Source organism: Vicia villosa, linkage group LG5 (assembly GCF_029867415.1).
Source record: "Vicia villosa cultivar HV-30 ecotype Madison, WI linkage group LG5, Vvil1.0, whole genome shotgun sequence".
In the NCBI taxonomy this organism is placed as follows: Eukaryota; Viridiplantae; Streptophyta; class Magnoliopsida; order Fabales; family Fabaceae; genus Vicia; species Vicia villosa.
Genome location: NC_081184.1, coordinates 139,436,303 through 139,454,831, shown reverse-complemented (window position 1 = coordinate 139,454,831; position 18,529 = coordinate 139,436,303). Strand labels below are relative to the sequence as shown.

Sequence of the window (18,529 nt, the reverse complement as noted above, 5' to 3'; positions counted from 1 at the left end):
TTCAAAACCAGGTAAACCATTTGAAAAGCATGGTGTCTGTTGGATGATCAAAGCTTTCCCAGACGACAGTTTTGGTGTTGTTTAGGATCAGAATAAGGTTTGCTGTATCTGATAGTTGAGCTATAACACTGGTATTATTTGTTTGTGATTGTAGTAATGAAACATTGGTAGACCAAATAGGAATGGTGCTAAGGTTGTGGTGGAGTACTAGATTCCCATTTGGGTCGATTGATAGAATTCCAGAAGTATCATTGATTGAAGTATCTCTGTTTGCAACCCAAACAACAGTTTGGATTGGCAAGTTGTAGTACCAAATTCCAACATAGCGAGATGAGGATTTTCCAGGAGTGAAGAATCCAAGTGCAAAAGTTTTAGATTTAGAAACAAGAAGATCACCATCTCTTATAGGTTTGTGAACAGATACGGTATCAGTAGAACAAGAGCAAAAAGTGAACGTGAAAAGGAGCAAAATCAAATAGTTAAGCAGCAGTCCATTGAGTTCCCTAAGTCTATGATTTTGAGGTTTGAGAAGGTAGCTAAGATATTTAGCAAAGTCCATTGAGTTCCTTTTACGTACTCCTTTTGCATTTTACGAGGAGAAAATTGAAATAGAAAATAGGAATGTCATATAAACATAAAAAACATCAACACCATATAGTAATTTGTATTTTTCAATATTTTTTCTACCTTGAAATGGTTGCAGATACAGCAACCTTCTCTTTAGTAACCTAACAAAAAGTATACAGTGTTGGGCATTGACGTTGAATTTTGTGTAGACATAGCATTCCTAGTTGAAATTCATTCAAACTAGATGAGGTGTTTTCTCTTTTAAATGATATAATAAAGGATGCTTTTCCTACACGCTACTGGCCAACAATACATATTTTAACTTTACAGATGAAAAACCTTTGTCCAACATCTTTATATATTTTATGGAAATTTGTTATTGTAGTGCTCCAATTTTCCAAAGGAAATGGAAAATATAGCCTACTTGAATAAAAAAATGTCACCAAATACGCAACTTTCCAAGTAAAAATTATATAATGCTCTATGCCCTTTACCTAAAAGGCAGAACGGAAAAAAAAAATTAAAACCTTCGGACTATTCAGTCTACCATCCTTTATTTATTACTACTATTTTGTTTTTTTAATTATTTAAATAATAAATATTATATTATTTAAATAACTAAAAATAATATGAAATAATTTAAAATAGGCAAAAAGTCCTTAAAAATTTATAATTAATATATTTTTAAGTTAATATGATTTTACAATTATTAAATTATACTATTTATAATTTAGTTTGATTATAAATTGTTCTGGACTGTTTGTGAGACCCAAGATGAGAGGTCCAATGCATAGGTATACTCATTCTTCCCTGAAAGTAGACGATTCCACCCACTAAAGCTTCATCGACCGTCCATATCAATCTGACATTTGATCGTAATTCACGCCTCACTCTACGCTTTCTACTGTTAACTATTTCTCCTGTTTAAAAGGAAAGGCACACCGTTTCCCAGCTATTCAAATCTACTCTCACACAAACCTCTCTTTTCGCCATCTTATTGGCTTAAACGTTGGAATGCTAACCTTGCTAGATGTTCCAATCTTCTAAATTAGAGGTTCAGACCTCTGTTTCTTGATCACTCTTCTTGAATCTCAACTTCCTCTCTGTCAGATCCTTTCTCAAATACATCAGTTATGGTGCCATCCAAGACTACTTGTTCCGACGTTCAACGATAAGCTATCACTGCTAAGGTTGGCAAAGATACATTTCCTCTTCCTCTAGTAGTGGACGAACAAGCCTTGGAAGCATCTTCGTTCAGTCCTTCATAACAAGATCTTGTTCAACCTAGAGAAAGCCAAAGAATATTTCAACCTTTTCAGTTCCTCAGATGAACGCAACAATTTCACCAGGCGAGCCTTCACACAGACCTTTACCACTACCTTCGATTCCCAGACAAGAAGCATTCCCCGACCTTCAGTTATTGCAGGCTAACTTCACAATGCAGGGAGCCACTGATCTGTTGAACAATGTTTACACAATGGTACAACAATAGAATTCACAAATCCTACATAAAAGGTTACTTAGAATTGAGGAAAGCATAAAGCATGTTAATCCGAAGAAATCAAATTGTCATTCTAGAGTCGGCTTCTATTAGATCAACGATGTCACAAATAGAAGCTCGAAGATCACCAAGTTGCTGTCACCATCGAAGACACCATACTTCTTCTCCCAGTCGTGAAGGTGGAAGTGAAAGCCACACTCCCCTGGAGGTCCGTTGTCCTCGCAAGAGGGAAAGATATGAAGAAGATGATCCGACTCTGGAGCAGAAAAGGAGTCTCATGTCCGCTCACATTCTCGAGAGAAAAATTCCAAGGTCACTAGAGAAGCCTCATAAGCTTCAAAGTTACGATGGGATCGGGGATCCAGACGAACACGTCAAGCACATGGACGATCGATTGGACTACTACCACGTTCGTGGGGCTGTAAAGTGCAAGCTCTTTGCATTAATTTTGACTGGATCATCAATGACATGGTTTAAAGCTCATCTCGGTTGAATCATAGACTCTTGGAAAGAGCTATGTGAAACTTTCACCACCTAGAAGAGCCAACCCACAACATTGATTGTGCTTAGTGGGATAATTCAAGGGAAAATTGAAACTGTGCGTGGATACATTGAACGCTTTACCAATGTGGTAGTGGCCGTAGGGAATACAAATGACAGATTAAAGTGCTGGATTTTTGAAAGGGACTTGAGGCAAGACTTCATGTTTAGAGAGAAGTTAGGGCTCAAGGAGGTCCATAGCTTGAAAGATTTATTGATGAGGGCACAACCTTACATCAAATTCAAAGAGAAACTCTTGGACATGGGAGCTAACCAAGGATTGGGAAACACTGGACCCAACCAGGCGCCAAATAAAGATGTTGACCGACATAAGGAAGGGGAACACAGGTCGCGGTCAAGATTTTATGCCCACACTCTCTTGAATACCTCGAGGGAGAATATTTGGAAAGAGTGTGCAAATACGGAATTCAAGGAAGCCGAGATCCAAAACTCGTATCCACTCAGGGAATCTTCCTGGATGGACAAATCCAAGTACTACCGTTTCTATAAAAGTCACGACCATAACACGAACGATTGCAGCGAGCTGAAAGATGCAATAGAAGGACTGAACAAAAAGGGGAGGCTTGAAAGATTTATTGATCAGGGAGCAACCTTAAATCAACTACAAAGAGAAACTCTTGGCCATGAGAGCTAACCGAGGAGTAGGAAAAACTAGATCCAACTGAATGCCAGATAAAGATGTTGGCCAACATAAAGAAGGGGAATGTGGCTCTCGGTTCAGGTTTGATGGCTGCACTCCCTTGAATACCTCGAGGGAGAAAATTTGGAAAGAGTGTGCAAGTACGGAATTCAAGGAAGCCGAGATCCAAAGAAAGACCGTGTTTCTTAAAACACATTTCGATTATGTGACCCAGTTTGTTGCAATAAGTGCAAATCTCGATTCCTCTTCCTTTGTTGGTGGAATAGTTTTTGAGTTTGATCTCTTGAGAACAACCTTACATGTAGGGTTTGTTGATGTGAGCAATGAGTTTCTCTTCTTCAATTGAAATGACTTGTTGTCTTTCTTGTTGGATGAGTAAAGAAAAAACCTTATTGATAGGAGGAAATGGATTTATCATGTAAGACCTATCATGTAATGTTATTTTTTATGACAATGCTTGTATACTGCAGGACAAGCACTCGGGGAGGACGATTGGACATGCTAGAGAATGGAATGGCCTTTACTACTTGGACAGCTCGAATCTGCCACCAGACCTACAAAATAGCAACTCTTTTTTCTCTGACTCAATAAAGACCAACAGGGAGAAAGTCCTCCTACATCATTGTCGTCTTGGACATCCTTCCTTTAGAGTCATAAAAATGTTATTCCCTTCTCTTTGTAGCAAATTAGATGTCGAGAGTCTTCATTGTGAAGTGTGTGAGCTTGCTAAGCACAAGCGTGTACCTTTTCCAGTTAGTAATAATATGAGCACTTTCCCTTTCTATTTAATTCATACTGATGTGTGGGGACCCTCAAATGTCCCAAATGTTTCTGGTTCCCGTTGGTTCCTTACCTTTATAGATGACTGTACTCGGGTCACATGGGTTTTCTTACTAAAACAAAAGTCCGAAATCAGCTCTGTGGTCCAACATTTTTTCTCCATGGTAAAAAATCAGTTTGGTGTTAGCATTAAAAGGATTAGATCTGATAATGCCAAAGATTACTTTAATCATGAGCTTATTTCCTTTTGTCAAAAGGAAGGTATCATTCAAGAGTCATCTTGTGTCAAAACACCTCAACAAAATGGGATTGTTGAGAGGAAAAATGGACACCTACTAGACCAAACTCGGGCTCTTCTTTTTCAACATAAGGTTCCTAAAAGGTTTTGGGGAGAAGCTGTTTTGACTGCATGTTATCTAATTAATAGACTACCTTCTAGTATTCTAGCCTCAAAAAGTCCTATGGAGGTTCTGTCTTCTTTCTATCCTAATGTGTCCACATCCATTCAACTCGTTCCAAGAATATTTGGGTGTGTATCTTTTATCCATGTCCACAGTGGTGATAGAGGTAAACTTGATCCTAGAGCCTTAAAATGTGTTTTCATAGGATACTCATCCACACAAAAGGGATATAAATGCTACCACCCACCATCCAAAAAATTCTCTGTGTCCAGAGATGTCACCTTTTCTGAGCAAGAAAGTTACTTCCACCAAGATCATCTTCAGGGGGAGAATACAAGAAAGGAAGATGATCTCCTTATGCTCCCTGACTTAAGTTTAGGACCAGAAGTAGGGAATAGAAGTGTAACAACTTCTGAGAAGGAGGCAACTTCTGAGAAAGAGGCTCAACCCATTAAGTCCACTCAAGATGGAGTTGATGTAAGATTTGGGAAAAAGCTGGTTTATACAAAGAAGACAAAGGCCATTCCAGAATCTGTCCATGTCCAAGAATCCAACCCAACATTACATGAGGTAACTACTCTTGATCCTTTAATCTCCACTGAATCAATCTCTGATTTCGCCACTGTACAGGAACCCGAATCCGATTCAGCACCACTTCATGAGGACCTAGATATTCCAATTGCCCTTAGGAAAGAGACTAGGAAATGTACCACCAAGCCACTTTACCCTCTAGCCAATTACCTATCATTTAAAAACTTCTCACCTACCCATAAAGCCTTCCTCACAAGCCTAAACACTACAGCCACACCTACTTCCCTATCTGAGGCATTGACTGATAGGAAATGGAAACAAGCCATGGACTTGGAAATGGAAGCATTAAAAAAGAATAGCACCTGGGATTTGGTTACTCTCCCAAATGGAAAAAAACCAGTAGGATGCAAATGGGTATATACTATAAAATACAAGGCTGATGGATCCATTGAGAGGTATAAAGCAAGGTTAGTAGCTAAGGGATTCACTCAAACTTATGGAGTGGATTACATGGAAACATTTGCTCCAGTTGCAAAAATGAATACAGTTAGGGTGATATTATCCCTAGCGGCTAATTATGGTTGGAACTTGCAACAATTTGATGTTAAAAATGCATTCCTCCATGGAGAACTTGAAGAGGAGATTTACATGGAATTGCCCCTGGATATGGTGGAAAAAACGCTGCCAACACTGTTTGCAAGCTAAAAAAGGCATTGTACGGGCTGAAACAATCACCACGAGCGTGGTTTGGTAGGTTTACTAAAGTTATGATAGGTCTGGGCTTCAAACAGAGTCAAGGAGACCACACTTTGTTCATTAAACACTCTAATTCAGGGGGAGTAACAGTGCTACTGGTTTATGTGGATGATATTATAGTGACAGGTGATGATGAGGAGGAGCAACAACTGTTAAGCCAACATCTAGCGCAGGAATTTGAAATTAAGACCTTGGGAAAATTGAAGTATTTTTTGGGAATTGAAGTGGCTCATTCTAAAAAGGGAATCTTCATATCTCAACAGAAATACATCACTGATTTGTTGAAAGAGACTGGTAAGACAGCATGCAAGCCTGCAAGTACACCAATTGATCCAAACCTGAAGTTGGGAAATGTAGAAGAAGATACTGCAGTTGACAAGGAAATGTATCAAAGACTAGTTGGTAGACTGATATATTTATCTCACACTAGACCTGATGTTGCATTCGCTGTGAGTCTAGTCAGCCAGTTCATGCACCAACCGAAGGAGGTTCACTTACAAGCTGCACTAAGAATTGTGCAATATTTGAAAGGGACCCCAGGCAGAGGAATTCTGTTCGAACGGAATAGGAGTGTAAGTCTTGAAGCATATACAGATGCAGACTATGCAGGGTCGATTGTGGATAGGAGGTCGACTACAGGATATTGCACTTTCCTTGGAGGGAATCTTGTGACTTGGAAGAGTAAAAAACAAAGTGTGGTGGCTAGATCCAGTGCTAAAGCAGAATTCAGGGCAATGGCACAAGGGATATGTGAGCTATTGTGGTTGAAGATCATCTTTGAAGACTTAAGAATAAAGTTGGACGAACCAATGAGACTTTATTGTGATAACAAATCTGCTATTAGCATAGCCCATAACCCAGTGCAGCATGATAGAACCAAACATATTGAAGTTGACAGACATTTTATCAAAGAAAAATTAGACAGTGGCCTGATCTGCACTCCATATGTCTCCTCACAAGACAACCTTGCAGATATTCTAACGAAGGGGCTGAATAGCAACAACTTTGAGAAGATTGTTTCCAAGCTGGGAATGGAAAATACCTATTCACCAGCTTGAGGGGGAGTGTTAGAATTTGTTTTATTAGCTGTATTATTTCTGTCAGAATCGGTGTTTTATTAGTTGTAGTATTTCCTTATTTAGCAGATTACAATTATAGTGTATGAAGGAAATATCCCTGAATCATAGGGATCTGATAGTTTAGGTGTTATTGTATTTCCTAAAATAGCTTTCTAGCCTTGTATATATGACTGATGTATTCTCAGCATAATTCATATAAGAAAATCAATTCATTCTACCCTAATTTTTGAGAAACATGATTCAGGCTGAAACAGGAGTTGACAATTGTAGTTAGGGTTATACGTCCATGTTGGAACGGGGCGAAATTTCTTGATTTCTTGAGTATGGTGAAGTATTGAGTGATGCTCTGATCTTCTTGCTTAAGAGCGTATATCTCCTCTTGAAGACAGATAAAGTGAAACGAAAAATTGAAATAATTCTCTTGATGAATATCATATAAGAGGATGAAGATACGATTTCAATCTCCACAAACAATCAATTGATGACGCGTAGTGGATATGGGCAAAATGAAATCAGAGCAATCTCTTGCTATTGATACCGTGTCAACATTTGACAGCAAAGCGATGAACCTGCATAATAACAAGAAAGATAAAAAGAAAAACTGAAAAGAAAGAAGAAATTTTATTATTTGCTTGACATTTACAAGTAGGACCACATTATAATTTTTTTTAGTAAAAAGCTCTAACAGAATAGACCTATTCTCCAACTAAATAGATACAATCAACAAAGAACAATGAGGATCAATAGTCATATCACAAATTATATTGTAAGAAGCCTTGATACAAACCACTACAATATAGCACTAAACCTAACACCATTCTTTAAGCACTATAAGCATAAATTGATAAAGAAACCAGCAAGACCATTATAGAACCAGTTATGCTTACATCATCAACACTCAAACATTGTAAGGTTGTGAACTTCAAAATCTGAAAGATTGTCAATCACAAACTCCGTAAGCATGTTTGATATACCTTGGAAAGTTCTCAAGAGCCTCTAGAAATGTCTACAAACTCAATTCTAATAGGAAATTATGAAGTATTAAATATTTGATCAAAGCAGCTTCTAGCGAGCACTGATAGTAGTTTCTGTTACTTCATTTATTGAAGATCCTCCTCCTGAAGTTGATGACTCTTGCCAGTTTTGGATGCCATCACATAAGAATGCTGGTTTTTGAGGGTGGGAAAGAAGTGTTTCATTGCGTAGCATGAAAACAACTTCTAACATTGATGGTCTATTCATGGCATTTTCTTGCACACACAAGAGTCCAATTTGAATGCATCTCAGAACTATAGCAGGAGGATAAGACTGGTTTATGTCAAACACGTATTATCAAACTGTCTTTTTCTTCTGTTGTCTTATTTCTCTATATATAACTAGTGTATACAATCTATTTCCTTAATTAAGGAGATGCTAAATAATTACATAATTACAGCTAATAATAATCAATATTTTGTAATAATGAGGAAATCAACTATGTCATTATTCTGCTAATAAATTCCATTGACATCCCCCCTCAAATTGATGTTGGTAAATCTATCAACATCAATTTGCTGACAAGGAAATTATGACGCTGACGTGTCAAAGGTTTGGTGAATATGTCTGCAATTTGAACAGAAGTGGAGACATGAGGTAGCGTGATAACTCTACGATCGTAAGCTTCCCGGATGGAGTGACAATCAACTTCTATGTGTTTTGTCCGTTCATGATAAACAGGATTTGCTGCAATTTGTATGGCACTTGTATTGTCAGCATGCAACGAAGTTGGTTGTGTTTGTGAAATACCAATCTCTGACAGAAGACCACGCAACCAAATAATCTCAGAGCATGCTGCAGACATGGCGCGATATTCTGATTCAGTGGATGACTTAGAGACTGAGTCTTGTTTCTTACATTTCCATGAAATTGGTGCATTGCCTAAAAACATACACCATCCCGTAGTAGATTTCCTAGTGTCTGGACATCCGGCCCAATCGGCATCGCTGTAGGCTTGGAGTTGTGGAGATGCACCAACGGGGAAGAATATACCACGATTGGAGGTGCCGACGAGGTATCTAATAATACGGTGGACTGCTGAAAGATGCAAGTGCCGAGGGGATTGCATGAATTTGCTTACTGTGTGGACAGCAAACGAGATGTCTGGTCGTGTAATGGTTAGGTAGATAAGACTTCCCACAAGTTTTCTATAAACAGTCGGGTCTTGTAAAAGTGTACCTTCATCCCGTCGATATTTTACATTTACTTCCATAGGGCTGTCAACCATAGTTGCATTGGCAAGACCAGCGAGCTTAATCAGATCATGTACATATTTGTGTTGGGTAACATAAATGCCTTCTTGTTGATATTGCACTTCTAATCCCAAGAAGTAAGTTAGTTGGCCAAGATCTTTCATGTGAAACGTGGACTGCAACAGTTTCTTGATTGTTGAGATAGACTCTTGATCAGATCCAGTGACTACAATATCATCCACATATACCAAGAGTAACACAATTCCCTTGGAGGTGTTTTGTATAAAAAGGGAGGGATCGTACCGACTCTGTGTGAATGAAAAGCCAAGGAGTGTTGTTCTGAATTTTTCAAACCATACTCTTGGGGCCTGTTTCAATCCATATAAAGAACGCTTCAGTTTGCAAACAGCATTAGGCGATGAACAAGGCATACCTGTAGGGAGTTTGATGTAAACTTCTTCCTTGAGGTCACCGTGTAGAAACGCGTTCTTTACATCCATCTAGTGTAGGTGCCAAGATTTGGATGCTGCAATGGAAAGAATAATACGCACGGTAGTCATCTTGGCCACAGGTGCAAAAGTCTCCTCATAGTCAAGACCAAATTCTTGCTTATTTCCGAGAACAACTAGCCTAGCCTTGTAACGATCTATTGATCCATCTGAGCGAAGCTTTATAGTGAACACAAATTTACTGCCAAGAGGTTTAACAGATGGAGGACATGAAACAACCTCCCATGTCTGATTTTCTTCAAGTGCTAGAAGTTCTGCTTCAACAGCTTCTCGCCATGAGTTGTGCTCCATGGCCTGCTTATAGGAAGAAGGAATAGGAACAGATGCTAAAGTAGCTGTTAAAGACAAATGGGAAGAAAAACCATATTTTTCCGGAGGTTTACCAACGCGAGTACTGCGACGTATGGGAGCTGGTTCTGGATTCAGTACTGGACCAGCAGCCAGAGATTGATCAAGAGGGGGCCTGGTATTGGGTAGAACAGCCGGACGTCTTTGGTAAACCAATAAAGGTTTAGGTGTTGATTCTCCTGCAGAAACATTAGAAAACAATGGCAAAATAGACTTGCATGTAGAAGGGAGAGTATCTTGATGAGTTGTAAAAAAATATGTATTTTCTTGAAATATGACATTTCTAGAAACCCGAATCCTACGTAGATTAGGATCATAGCATAGAAAACCTTTTTGGTTGGTTGAGTAACCAAGAAAAGCACATTTAACAGATTGAGCTGTGAGCTTAGTGCGTTCTTGTGGGAGAAGATGAACATAGCACACACAACCAAAAGTGCGCAGATTGGAATAAATGGGCGTGTGACCAAAAAGTCGTGAGAAAGGAGAATCATTATTTAAAGATTGAGAGGGTAACCGATTAATAAGGTGGGCAGCAGTGGAGAGAGCTTCACACCAAAATCGTGGTGGCGTAAAGGATTCCAACATGAGTGTACGAACGACATCAAGAAGATGTCGATTTTTTCTTTCAGCCACCCCATTTTGTTGAGGTGTCGAAGGACACGACCTCTGAGATAAAATTCCATTGACCTGCAAGAAATCTTGGAACAAATGAGATGTGTATTCCCCCCCATTGTCAGAGCGCAAAATTTTGATTTTGGAAGAAAATTGAGTTTGAACATAAGCTAGAAATTTTTTGAAAGCAGAAAATGCTTCATTTTTCGAGCGCAAAAAATAGACCCATGTGAAACGACTATAGTCGTCAATAAAAGTGATAAAATATTTGTAATTCGCATGAGATATAACTGGTGATATTCCCCATAAATCACTATGAATCATATCAAAAGGTTGATTCATATTTGATTGATGAATCGGAAATGGTAGAATTTTACTTTTACCAAGTTTACAAGAATTGCAATCAAATTGAACAACACTAAAAGAAGGAGAATTTTTATTACCAAGAACACCAGATTTCACTAAGTCATGAAGTACATATGAATTTGGGTGACCAAGACGCTTATGCCATATTTGAAAATCAACAGTAGCAGAATTACAAGAAACAAAATGCAATAAAGAGCGTGGAGACAAAGATAAATAAAGAGGAAAAAGACGTCCAACTTTAGGCCCCTTCGCGATCAGTTTCCCTGAGTGTTGATCCTGCACAAGACAACCAGATTTTGAGAATTCAACTCGGCAATTATTATCAACCAATTGTCCGACAGAAATAAGATTACTAGTGAGACTAGGGGAAACATAAACATTGGTTAAAGAGGAGGAAATGTCACCAATTTCTGTGATAGGTAAATTATTCCCATCAGCCGTGTGAATTTGAAGATCACCAAAATATCTTGTAACGTTTGTAAGAGTATCAACATTGTTGGTCATATGATTTGAGGCCCCAGAGTCAAAATACCAAGGAGAACAGGGAGGAGAAGGTTTACCTGAAATTCCTAAAGCAGAAAAAGCTGAAATTATCATTTGTTGAACCATTTCAGGAGTCATGTTCTGGACGTTGGTGGAAGCAATCTGATCCACACTACCAGTTGCAGAAGAGGAACCAACACAGGCAGTAAAAGCGGGTACAGTTTTCTTTGGTGGTCTTATAGGGCATTCCTTAATGATGTGACCGTCTTTTTTGCAATAGTTACAGAACTTGTTAGGACAGTGTGAAGCAAAATGTCCAAGTCCTTTGCAGCAGAAACATTGGACAGCACTCATATCACGTCCTCTAGGCTTGCCTTGTACAGCGTATGCAATCGGAATCGAAGACGATTTATGTTGTTCCATTGTTGTTTGAGTTAGGAGGCGCTGTTCTTCACGAAGAAGCTCATTAAAGCATGCATCCAAGGTGGGGACAGTGGCTCTATTCATGAGATTGGACCGGATACCTTCAAAATCAGATCTCAGTTTCATAAGAAATTGATCTCTTTGAGTAGTTTCGTGAACTTTTCGCACTGCAATTTGATCGGTAGTTGACAAATCTTCATAGACAATGTCAGTGTATTCAGCCCAGAGATTGATAAAATGAGAATAAAATTCAGAAATTGAGAGACTATCCTGTTGAGAAATGGCAATGTCGTGTTCTAGCTGGAATCTACGAGCTGCGTTATTTTGGCTGTATACTTTCTTTAGATAGGCCCACATCTTTGCTGCAGTGTTAAATGGCCGAAGATTGAGAACAATGGTAGGATCAACAGAGCCTATGATCCATGCCATGACTTGAGCATCTTTGACTATCCATTTGGCATGGTCTTCCTTGTGCTTCTCTTTGTCAGGGGAAGGTTTGGTGCCATCAACATGACCCCAAAGATCCTTACCAGTGACAAAAATCTGGAACTGAAATGCCCAAGCTGAATAGTTCTTGTCATTCAGGCGAATGAACAAAATATCATATTTGTCATACTTTTCGGTAGACATGAGGTCGAGAAAAATGACAAGAGAGGACAAAAAAACTAGATCTGGACAGATTCGAGAAAGACAAGAAACTAAGACTGAATTAGGGTAGGATCGAAACCTAGACTGATACCATGTCAAACACGTATTATCAAACTGTCTTTTTCTTCTGTTGTCTTATTTCTCTATATATAACTAGTGTATACAATCTATTTCCTTAATTAAGGAGATGCTAAATAATTACATAATTACAGCTAATAATAATCAATATTTTGTAATAATGAGGAAATCAACTATGTCATTATTCTGCTAATAAATTCCATTGACAGTTTAGTGTTGGATCAACTGTATCCAAGGCCTTTCCTTCTGTCCATAGTGTCCACACCTACAAATGCACAACACAGTCTTTAAATAACTACATCATATATCATTAAAGAGTTGGCCAACTTTAGGGCTACTTTTTATTATTATAACTTACACGTCCAATTAAATTTGGGGATGCTCTTCCTGTTTCACAATGTGTGTTTCTTTGTCCAGCAATAATTTCTAGTAGCAAGACCCCATAACTGAAGACATCAGATTTTGTTGAATATAGTCCTTCCATAGCATATTCTGGTGCCATATATCCACTGTAATTGTACCAATAGTTAGACCATCATAAAAATTACAGATCCATCTCTATAATACTAATGATTATAAGGGTATGACACATACTATGTTCCAACCAATCTTTTTGTTCTTTCTTGGATTTCGTCCTCTCCAAATATTCTAGCCATACCAAAATCTGAGATTTTGGGATTCATTGCTGCATCAAGGAGAACGTTGCTGGCTTTCAGATCTCTATGAATTATTTTCAGCCTCGAATCTTGATGAAGATATAACACACCTCTAGCAACCCCACAAATAATTTCAAAACGCTTACTCCAATCCAATGACGACCTTTGGTTTAGATCTGAGTTGAACAATTGAAGTTTTTAGAGATTGAACATAATGGGAAAATCAACAGCATATTGAGTTTAAATTCATAGGAGTTTATCAAAATATAGAATGTAAAAAGAAAATATAACTATAGTTAAATATCAGGAAGTCATAAATTTCCACTTAACAATGAAAATATAGAAGTTTAGGAAACTGACAAGTAGAGAAGATTAGATTATATGCTGAATCAATCAGCTTGTTCTTGACAAGGAGTTTTAGGAATATATGTAAAATTTTCAATCTCGTCTCGTGTTTAGGCATCTAAACATTATAATTGATTACAATTAACCCATTTATTTTAGCAACATCCCTACGAGTAATGGGCCGATTTCTCTCCCCAATTCAGCCACGGTTCACTATGCTTTATGCATGTCTAAATACAAGTTTATTCAAGCTAGAGAGACAACGGGTGAGAGTTAGCATACCGAATATAAAGAAGTCTAGGCTTTTGTTTGGTAGGTATTCGTAAACTAGCATCCTTTCTTCTTTTTCAAAGCAGCAACCGAGCAATCTCACTAGATTTCTGTGTTGGAGTTTAACTAAAAGTCTAACTTCATTTTTAAACTCTTCTTTGCCTTGACCTGAATCTTTGGATAATCTTTTCACTGCTATCTCTTGTCCATCAACCAAGCAACCCTGAAACATTTATCAGTTAAATCCCATTTCACTATTTTCCCCTCATTTTTCTATTAGGTGATTGAAGTGAATATAAAGAAGTGAAGGATGCTATGTTTTCTTGCATCAGTAGCTTAATGTAGAGTTTCACTTACCTTATAGACAGAGCCAAATCCACCTTGTCCAAGTTTATTCTCATGACCACAATTTCCAGTAGCTTTCATAATTGTTTTAAAATTGAAAAATGGTAGATTTGGATGTGTGTTGCTTTGAGCATCATTCTCTTCTCCAGAGAAATCTTGGCTTAAATGCAGCATCATATCTGAAGTTACAAATAATATTAGATAAGATCTAAATCTACCGCGTAAACGGGAGGTTTCTGGATACATGCTTCCAGCAGTTTATTTTAACATATTTGAGCATATAGGAGATGACTGAGAAACTCTCCAAAACTTGGTTAAAATGCTAATACTTTGACAAAATAATTTGGCATAAATCAGTCCCCTTTAGTGCTAAACTCGATTTGAATGGAGAAGATTTAATTGGTGCTGATGTGTATGGGTTATAAAAATGGTATATAAGGAGAAAACTTCTTCTGCCATAATGAATCATAGGATCTCTTGTCAGCAGAAATATGAGACTGGGAGGTGGATTTGAATCTGACAATAGTATTGGGATATGGTGTGGTTCTGTCCATAATTTGGGGCTGCTGGGGACCATTTTTTGTGGTTAGTAGCGCTGGATTTCCTATTAGTTTTGTGGTATTTGGGACTAACAATTGATGATTTGGAGCTGTTTTGGAGCTATTTTTTTTGGCTCTTACTGCTGCTTTTTTTCTCTGGTTTTTAATGGCATTTGGGCTATTCTGATTTTGTTGAAGTGAAATTGAGGTGATTCGGTCTTGAGGTGATTCTCAAGGTGGTAACCATACAGTCATTGCAAGACAAAAACATGGTTAATTTTGTTAATGGTGGACAATGGTTGATGTCTGGAAAACATAGGTGAAGGTGGCTCATGACAGCAAAAATTAACCCGGTACTCTAAATATATGGAAAAGGTAGATGTGGCTGATGTTATGGAAATGGAAAGAATTGGGTGAAACAGGGACACAACATATACTATTTAGGTAGGAGTAGCAGGACATGCGTTGACTTGTGCTAGTAAGAAATTTGTCATATGAATAAAATTCATTTTGCCTTTACCAGAAGAAAACATTAAAATACCACATAACATGTCATACTTGAACATAAAAATAATGACACTTTTTTGTAACACAAATTGCAAATAATAATGAAGTATTATGAACAAATGACATCATCCTTTTAAATAAATCACATACCCTTTCTTTTTTTCTTCCACCTGCAATACACACAGGAGAGGAGGAGAACAGTTACAACAATAGAAGCTACCAGAATTGCAGCCAACCTCTTTTTATCAAGGGCTCCTTTGCTTTTTGTGTAGTAATTAGCTGATAAGAAGAAATGAGTCTAAATAAGTCCTAACTGCACCTAAACGGTGTCAAATCTATGAAGAAAACCACAGTGGGAGGAAATATCTTACCTAGTTCAACTTTATCGACGCGTAAAAACAAATCTTGGCCTTGATCACTGAGTTTCTGAATGTCCATTAAATTCCCATACCATGCCAAACAACCACTTCCACCATTTGTCACATCATCAACGGCATAGGCAGTACAAGAGCAGTTTCTCAAGCATTCTTTCTCACATTCTTCCAAACTTAAACCACCTTTAACAACTGCCACAGATGTATCAGGAACTTTCAAGCTTACAACTTTGACAAACCCTTCTCCGTTCCTACAAACAGATACACCTTTCTTCCTTACACATCCTCCGGACCCGATTCTACTATCATACCAATCACGTGGATATTTGGGTTCAAAACCAGGTAAACAAGAACACTTAAAGCTCTCCAAGTTCAAAGGATCACAATTACTATTTGATCCACATGTTCCATAGTTATCACATTGGTTTGTTGGTTCAGACAAGTACGGGCTCCATTGACTCTTTTGACTGTCCCATGTGAATGATTGAAGGAAACCAGATTTCTCAAGCACTATGCTAGTAATGACAGACTTATCAAGCATGTTATAGGTGAGTGCTAAATAGTTGTCATCTTCAACCAAAGTAACGTTAAAAAGGGCCATATCTCGTTTAAGGTTTGGCACACCTGCTAATAGTTCTCCATTCCAAGGGCCACCACGCCACAAAGGATTGTTCCGGTTATATATAAACAACTGAGGTTTACCAACAGTGCTGAATTTTAAAGTATATGCACCTTTTCCAGGGTCATCATCTGTCTTCCAGGATTGAAGGAACCAGCTTTGATTAGATTTTCTATCAAAACCAACCCTTTGATATGAAAGCATGGTGTCTGTTGGATGATCAAAGCTTTCCCAGAAAACAGTTTTGCTGTTGTTTAGCATGAGAACAAAGTTTGCTAAATCTGATAGTTGAGCTATAACAATACTGTTGTTATTTGTTTGTGATTGTGGAATTGAAACATTGCTAGACCAAATGGGAATGGTGCTAAGGTTGTGGTGGAGTACTAGATTTCCACTCGGGTCGATTGATAGGATTCCAGACAGGGACGGACCCAGAAATTTTATATTGTGGGGGCCAAATTAAAATAGAATTATAATATTTTTTTAAAATATAAATATGTATCACTTCTTAAATATTTTAAAGTTATTAAACTTTTTATCTTTAAAATAATTGTGAAAATGTTGAAGTGCACCTAATTGAGATACTAGTATATTTCTATAGTGATGCTACTTTGAAAGATTTATATGGTCGGCCTTCTTGGCATATGAGCCAACATTTTTTGTTTTTTAGACACAATACAATGATTATAAATTTGTAGTATATGTAGTATATGAAATAAATACAAAGAAATGATACATGGATATATGCATGCATATAAATTAATTAAATTATAGTGGGGGCAAGGACACCCACAAGCTTGGCTTTGGGTCCGTCCCTGATTCCAGAAGTGTCATTGATTGGACTATCTCTATTTGCAACCCAAACAACAGTTGGATTTGGCAAATTGTTATTGTAGTACCAAATTCCAAGATAGCGAGAGGTGGATTTTCCAGGAGTGAAGAATCCAAGCGCAAATGTTTTAGATTTAGAAACGAGAAGATCACCACCATCTCTTATGGGATTATGAATAGATATGGTATCAGAAGAACAAGAGCAAAAAGAGAATGTCAAAAGGAGTATAAGCAAAGAGTTTAGCAGCAAATTATTATATCTATGATTCTGGTTTATGACAAGGTAGACAAGATTATTTGCATAGTCCATTGAGTTGCTGTTGTATTTTAGTCTTGGAGGAGCAAATTGAGTTGATATATTGTAACTGACATAAATTTTACTCTTCAATAGTACATAATCACTTGACTTTGAAGCCATTAATTTTCCATACAATGGAGCAATGACCAATGACATAGTCAACTGAGGTATTTTATGCAACTACGCCAACAATTCTCAGCCAAGAATTATTCATACGTGTTGGACCAATGACTTGTAGGAAGCACGATTGACTTTCTTAAACATGCGTGTCAAGCTTAAATTAAATTATACAATTGAGAAAAAAAAAAAGAAAGTAAAACTACATTTACTTTTTGGACATAAACAAACTTTTCTATATTATGTTATCTATAGTAGTAAGTAGTATTATTATTATTTAATAGACAATAGAATACAATAGATTCCATCTATAATTAGTGTACAATGATTTGATATAAAATTATAGTAGTTATTATATATTATTAGTTTTTGAAATAGGTTTGGTAAATCATTGTATATGTATCAGATTACAAATCAATAATATTCAAGGAATCACATTTTTGCCTGGTATCACTCAAACTCTTTCTCACCGCCATCAATCTATAAACCTCCATTGCTAGACATGGTTCCTCCCAAATCATGTTGATAACACTTGGTCAACGACAAAACCAAAATACGAAGAAAAAACTTTTCACTCCGTTTTCGCTAACAACGACACAACAATTATACTGGTGATGTTGGACTATGACTCTTATCTGTATCTGTCGTGGTCTGCCTTCTTTAAGGTGCAAGCACGCGTTCACAACGTGCTTGACCATATCATTCCTCCTCTGATGAACAAGCAATCCAAGCAGCAAGCTAGCGATTTCGATCTTTTGACGCATTCAGGCAGTCAAAATATTATAAGCCCTTTGATCTTAATTGCATGGTCCAGAAAAATAGAGTTTATTTCTCATTTTATAACTAAAGAAATATTAGTTTAAATTAAAACGGTCTGATCTTGACCAGAAGACCAAAGATGCCTGGCTGCGTGAATGCAGTGACTAGTGACTGCCGCAAATCATTATCCATACTAACTGGTTTTAAGAATTATGGACCCAAATTATTTTTCAATTTTTAAAATGGGATGGGTTAAGTTTTATAAATAATGGTTTGGACTTTTCAAAATTAGCTCACTTAATTTTAAGTTATGATTCCTGTGAACCAGTTTAAGACTATGTTTGAATATTTTAAAATG

The 18,529-nt window shown here is 37.4% G+C and overlaps 2 protein-coding genes across 2 annotated transcripts; both read right to left on the bottom strand.

Moving 5' to 3' along the window:
- Position 1: 1 nt before the first annotated feature.
- On the bottom strand, positions 2–559 carry LOC131602763 (G-type lectin S-receptor-like serine/threonine-protein kinase RKS1). Its single transcript, XM_058874951.1, has one exon. The coding sequence runs from the start codon at positions 557–559 to the stop codon at positions 2–4; it is 558 nt and encodes a 185-aa protein (XP_058730934.1).
- Positions 560–7,876: 7,317 nt separating this feature from the next.
- Positions 7,877–17,476, bottom strand: LOC131602764 (G-type lectin S-receptor-like serine/threonine-protein kinase RKS1). The gene is made up of 9 exons (XM_058874952.1): positions 16,994–17,476; positions 15,545–16,587; positions 15,324–15,452; positions 14,140–14,306; positions 13,795–14,005; positions 13,106–13,343; positions 12,870–13,020; positions 12,726–12,776; positions 7,877–8,133 (listed from the first exon to the last, which is right to left on the bottom strand). The coding sequence occupies exons 1-9, from the start codon at positions 17,449–17,451 to the stop codon at positions 7,882–7,884; spliced, it is 2,700 nt and encodes an 899-aa protein (XP_058730935.1). The 5' UTR covers positions 17,452–17,476; the 3' UTR covers positions 7,877–7,881.
- Between the last annotated feature and the right edge of the window lie 1,053 nt (positions 17,477–18,529).

What these genes read in the sequence shown, in the direction of transcription:
- LOC131602763 (XM_058874951.1), bottom strand. Translation starts at nt 559, where the DNA reads ATGGACTTTGCTAAATATCTTAGCTACCTTCTCAAACCTCAAAATCAT.
- LOC131602764 (XM_058874952.1), bottom strand. Translation starts at nt 17,451, where the DNA reads ATGTCATTGGTCATTGCTCCATTGTATGGAAAATTAATGGCTTCAAAG. An exon ending in GATTTGGCTCTGTCTATAAG is followed by an intron (nt 14,006 to 14,139) that starts GTAAGTGAAACT and finishes TAAATGTTTCAG; the next exon opens with GGTTGCTTGGTTGATGGACA. An exon ending in CCTAGACTTCTTTATATTCG is followed by an intron (nt 13,344 to 13,794) that starts GTATGCTAACTC and finishes TGTTCAACTCAG; the next exon opens with ATCTAAACCAAAGGTCGTCA.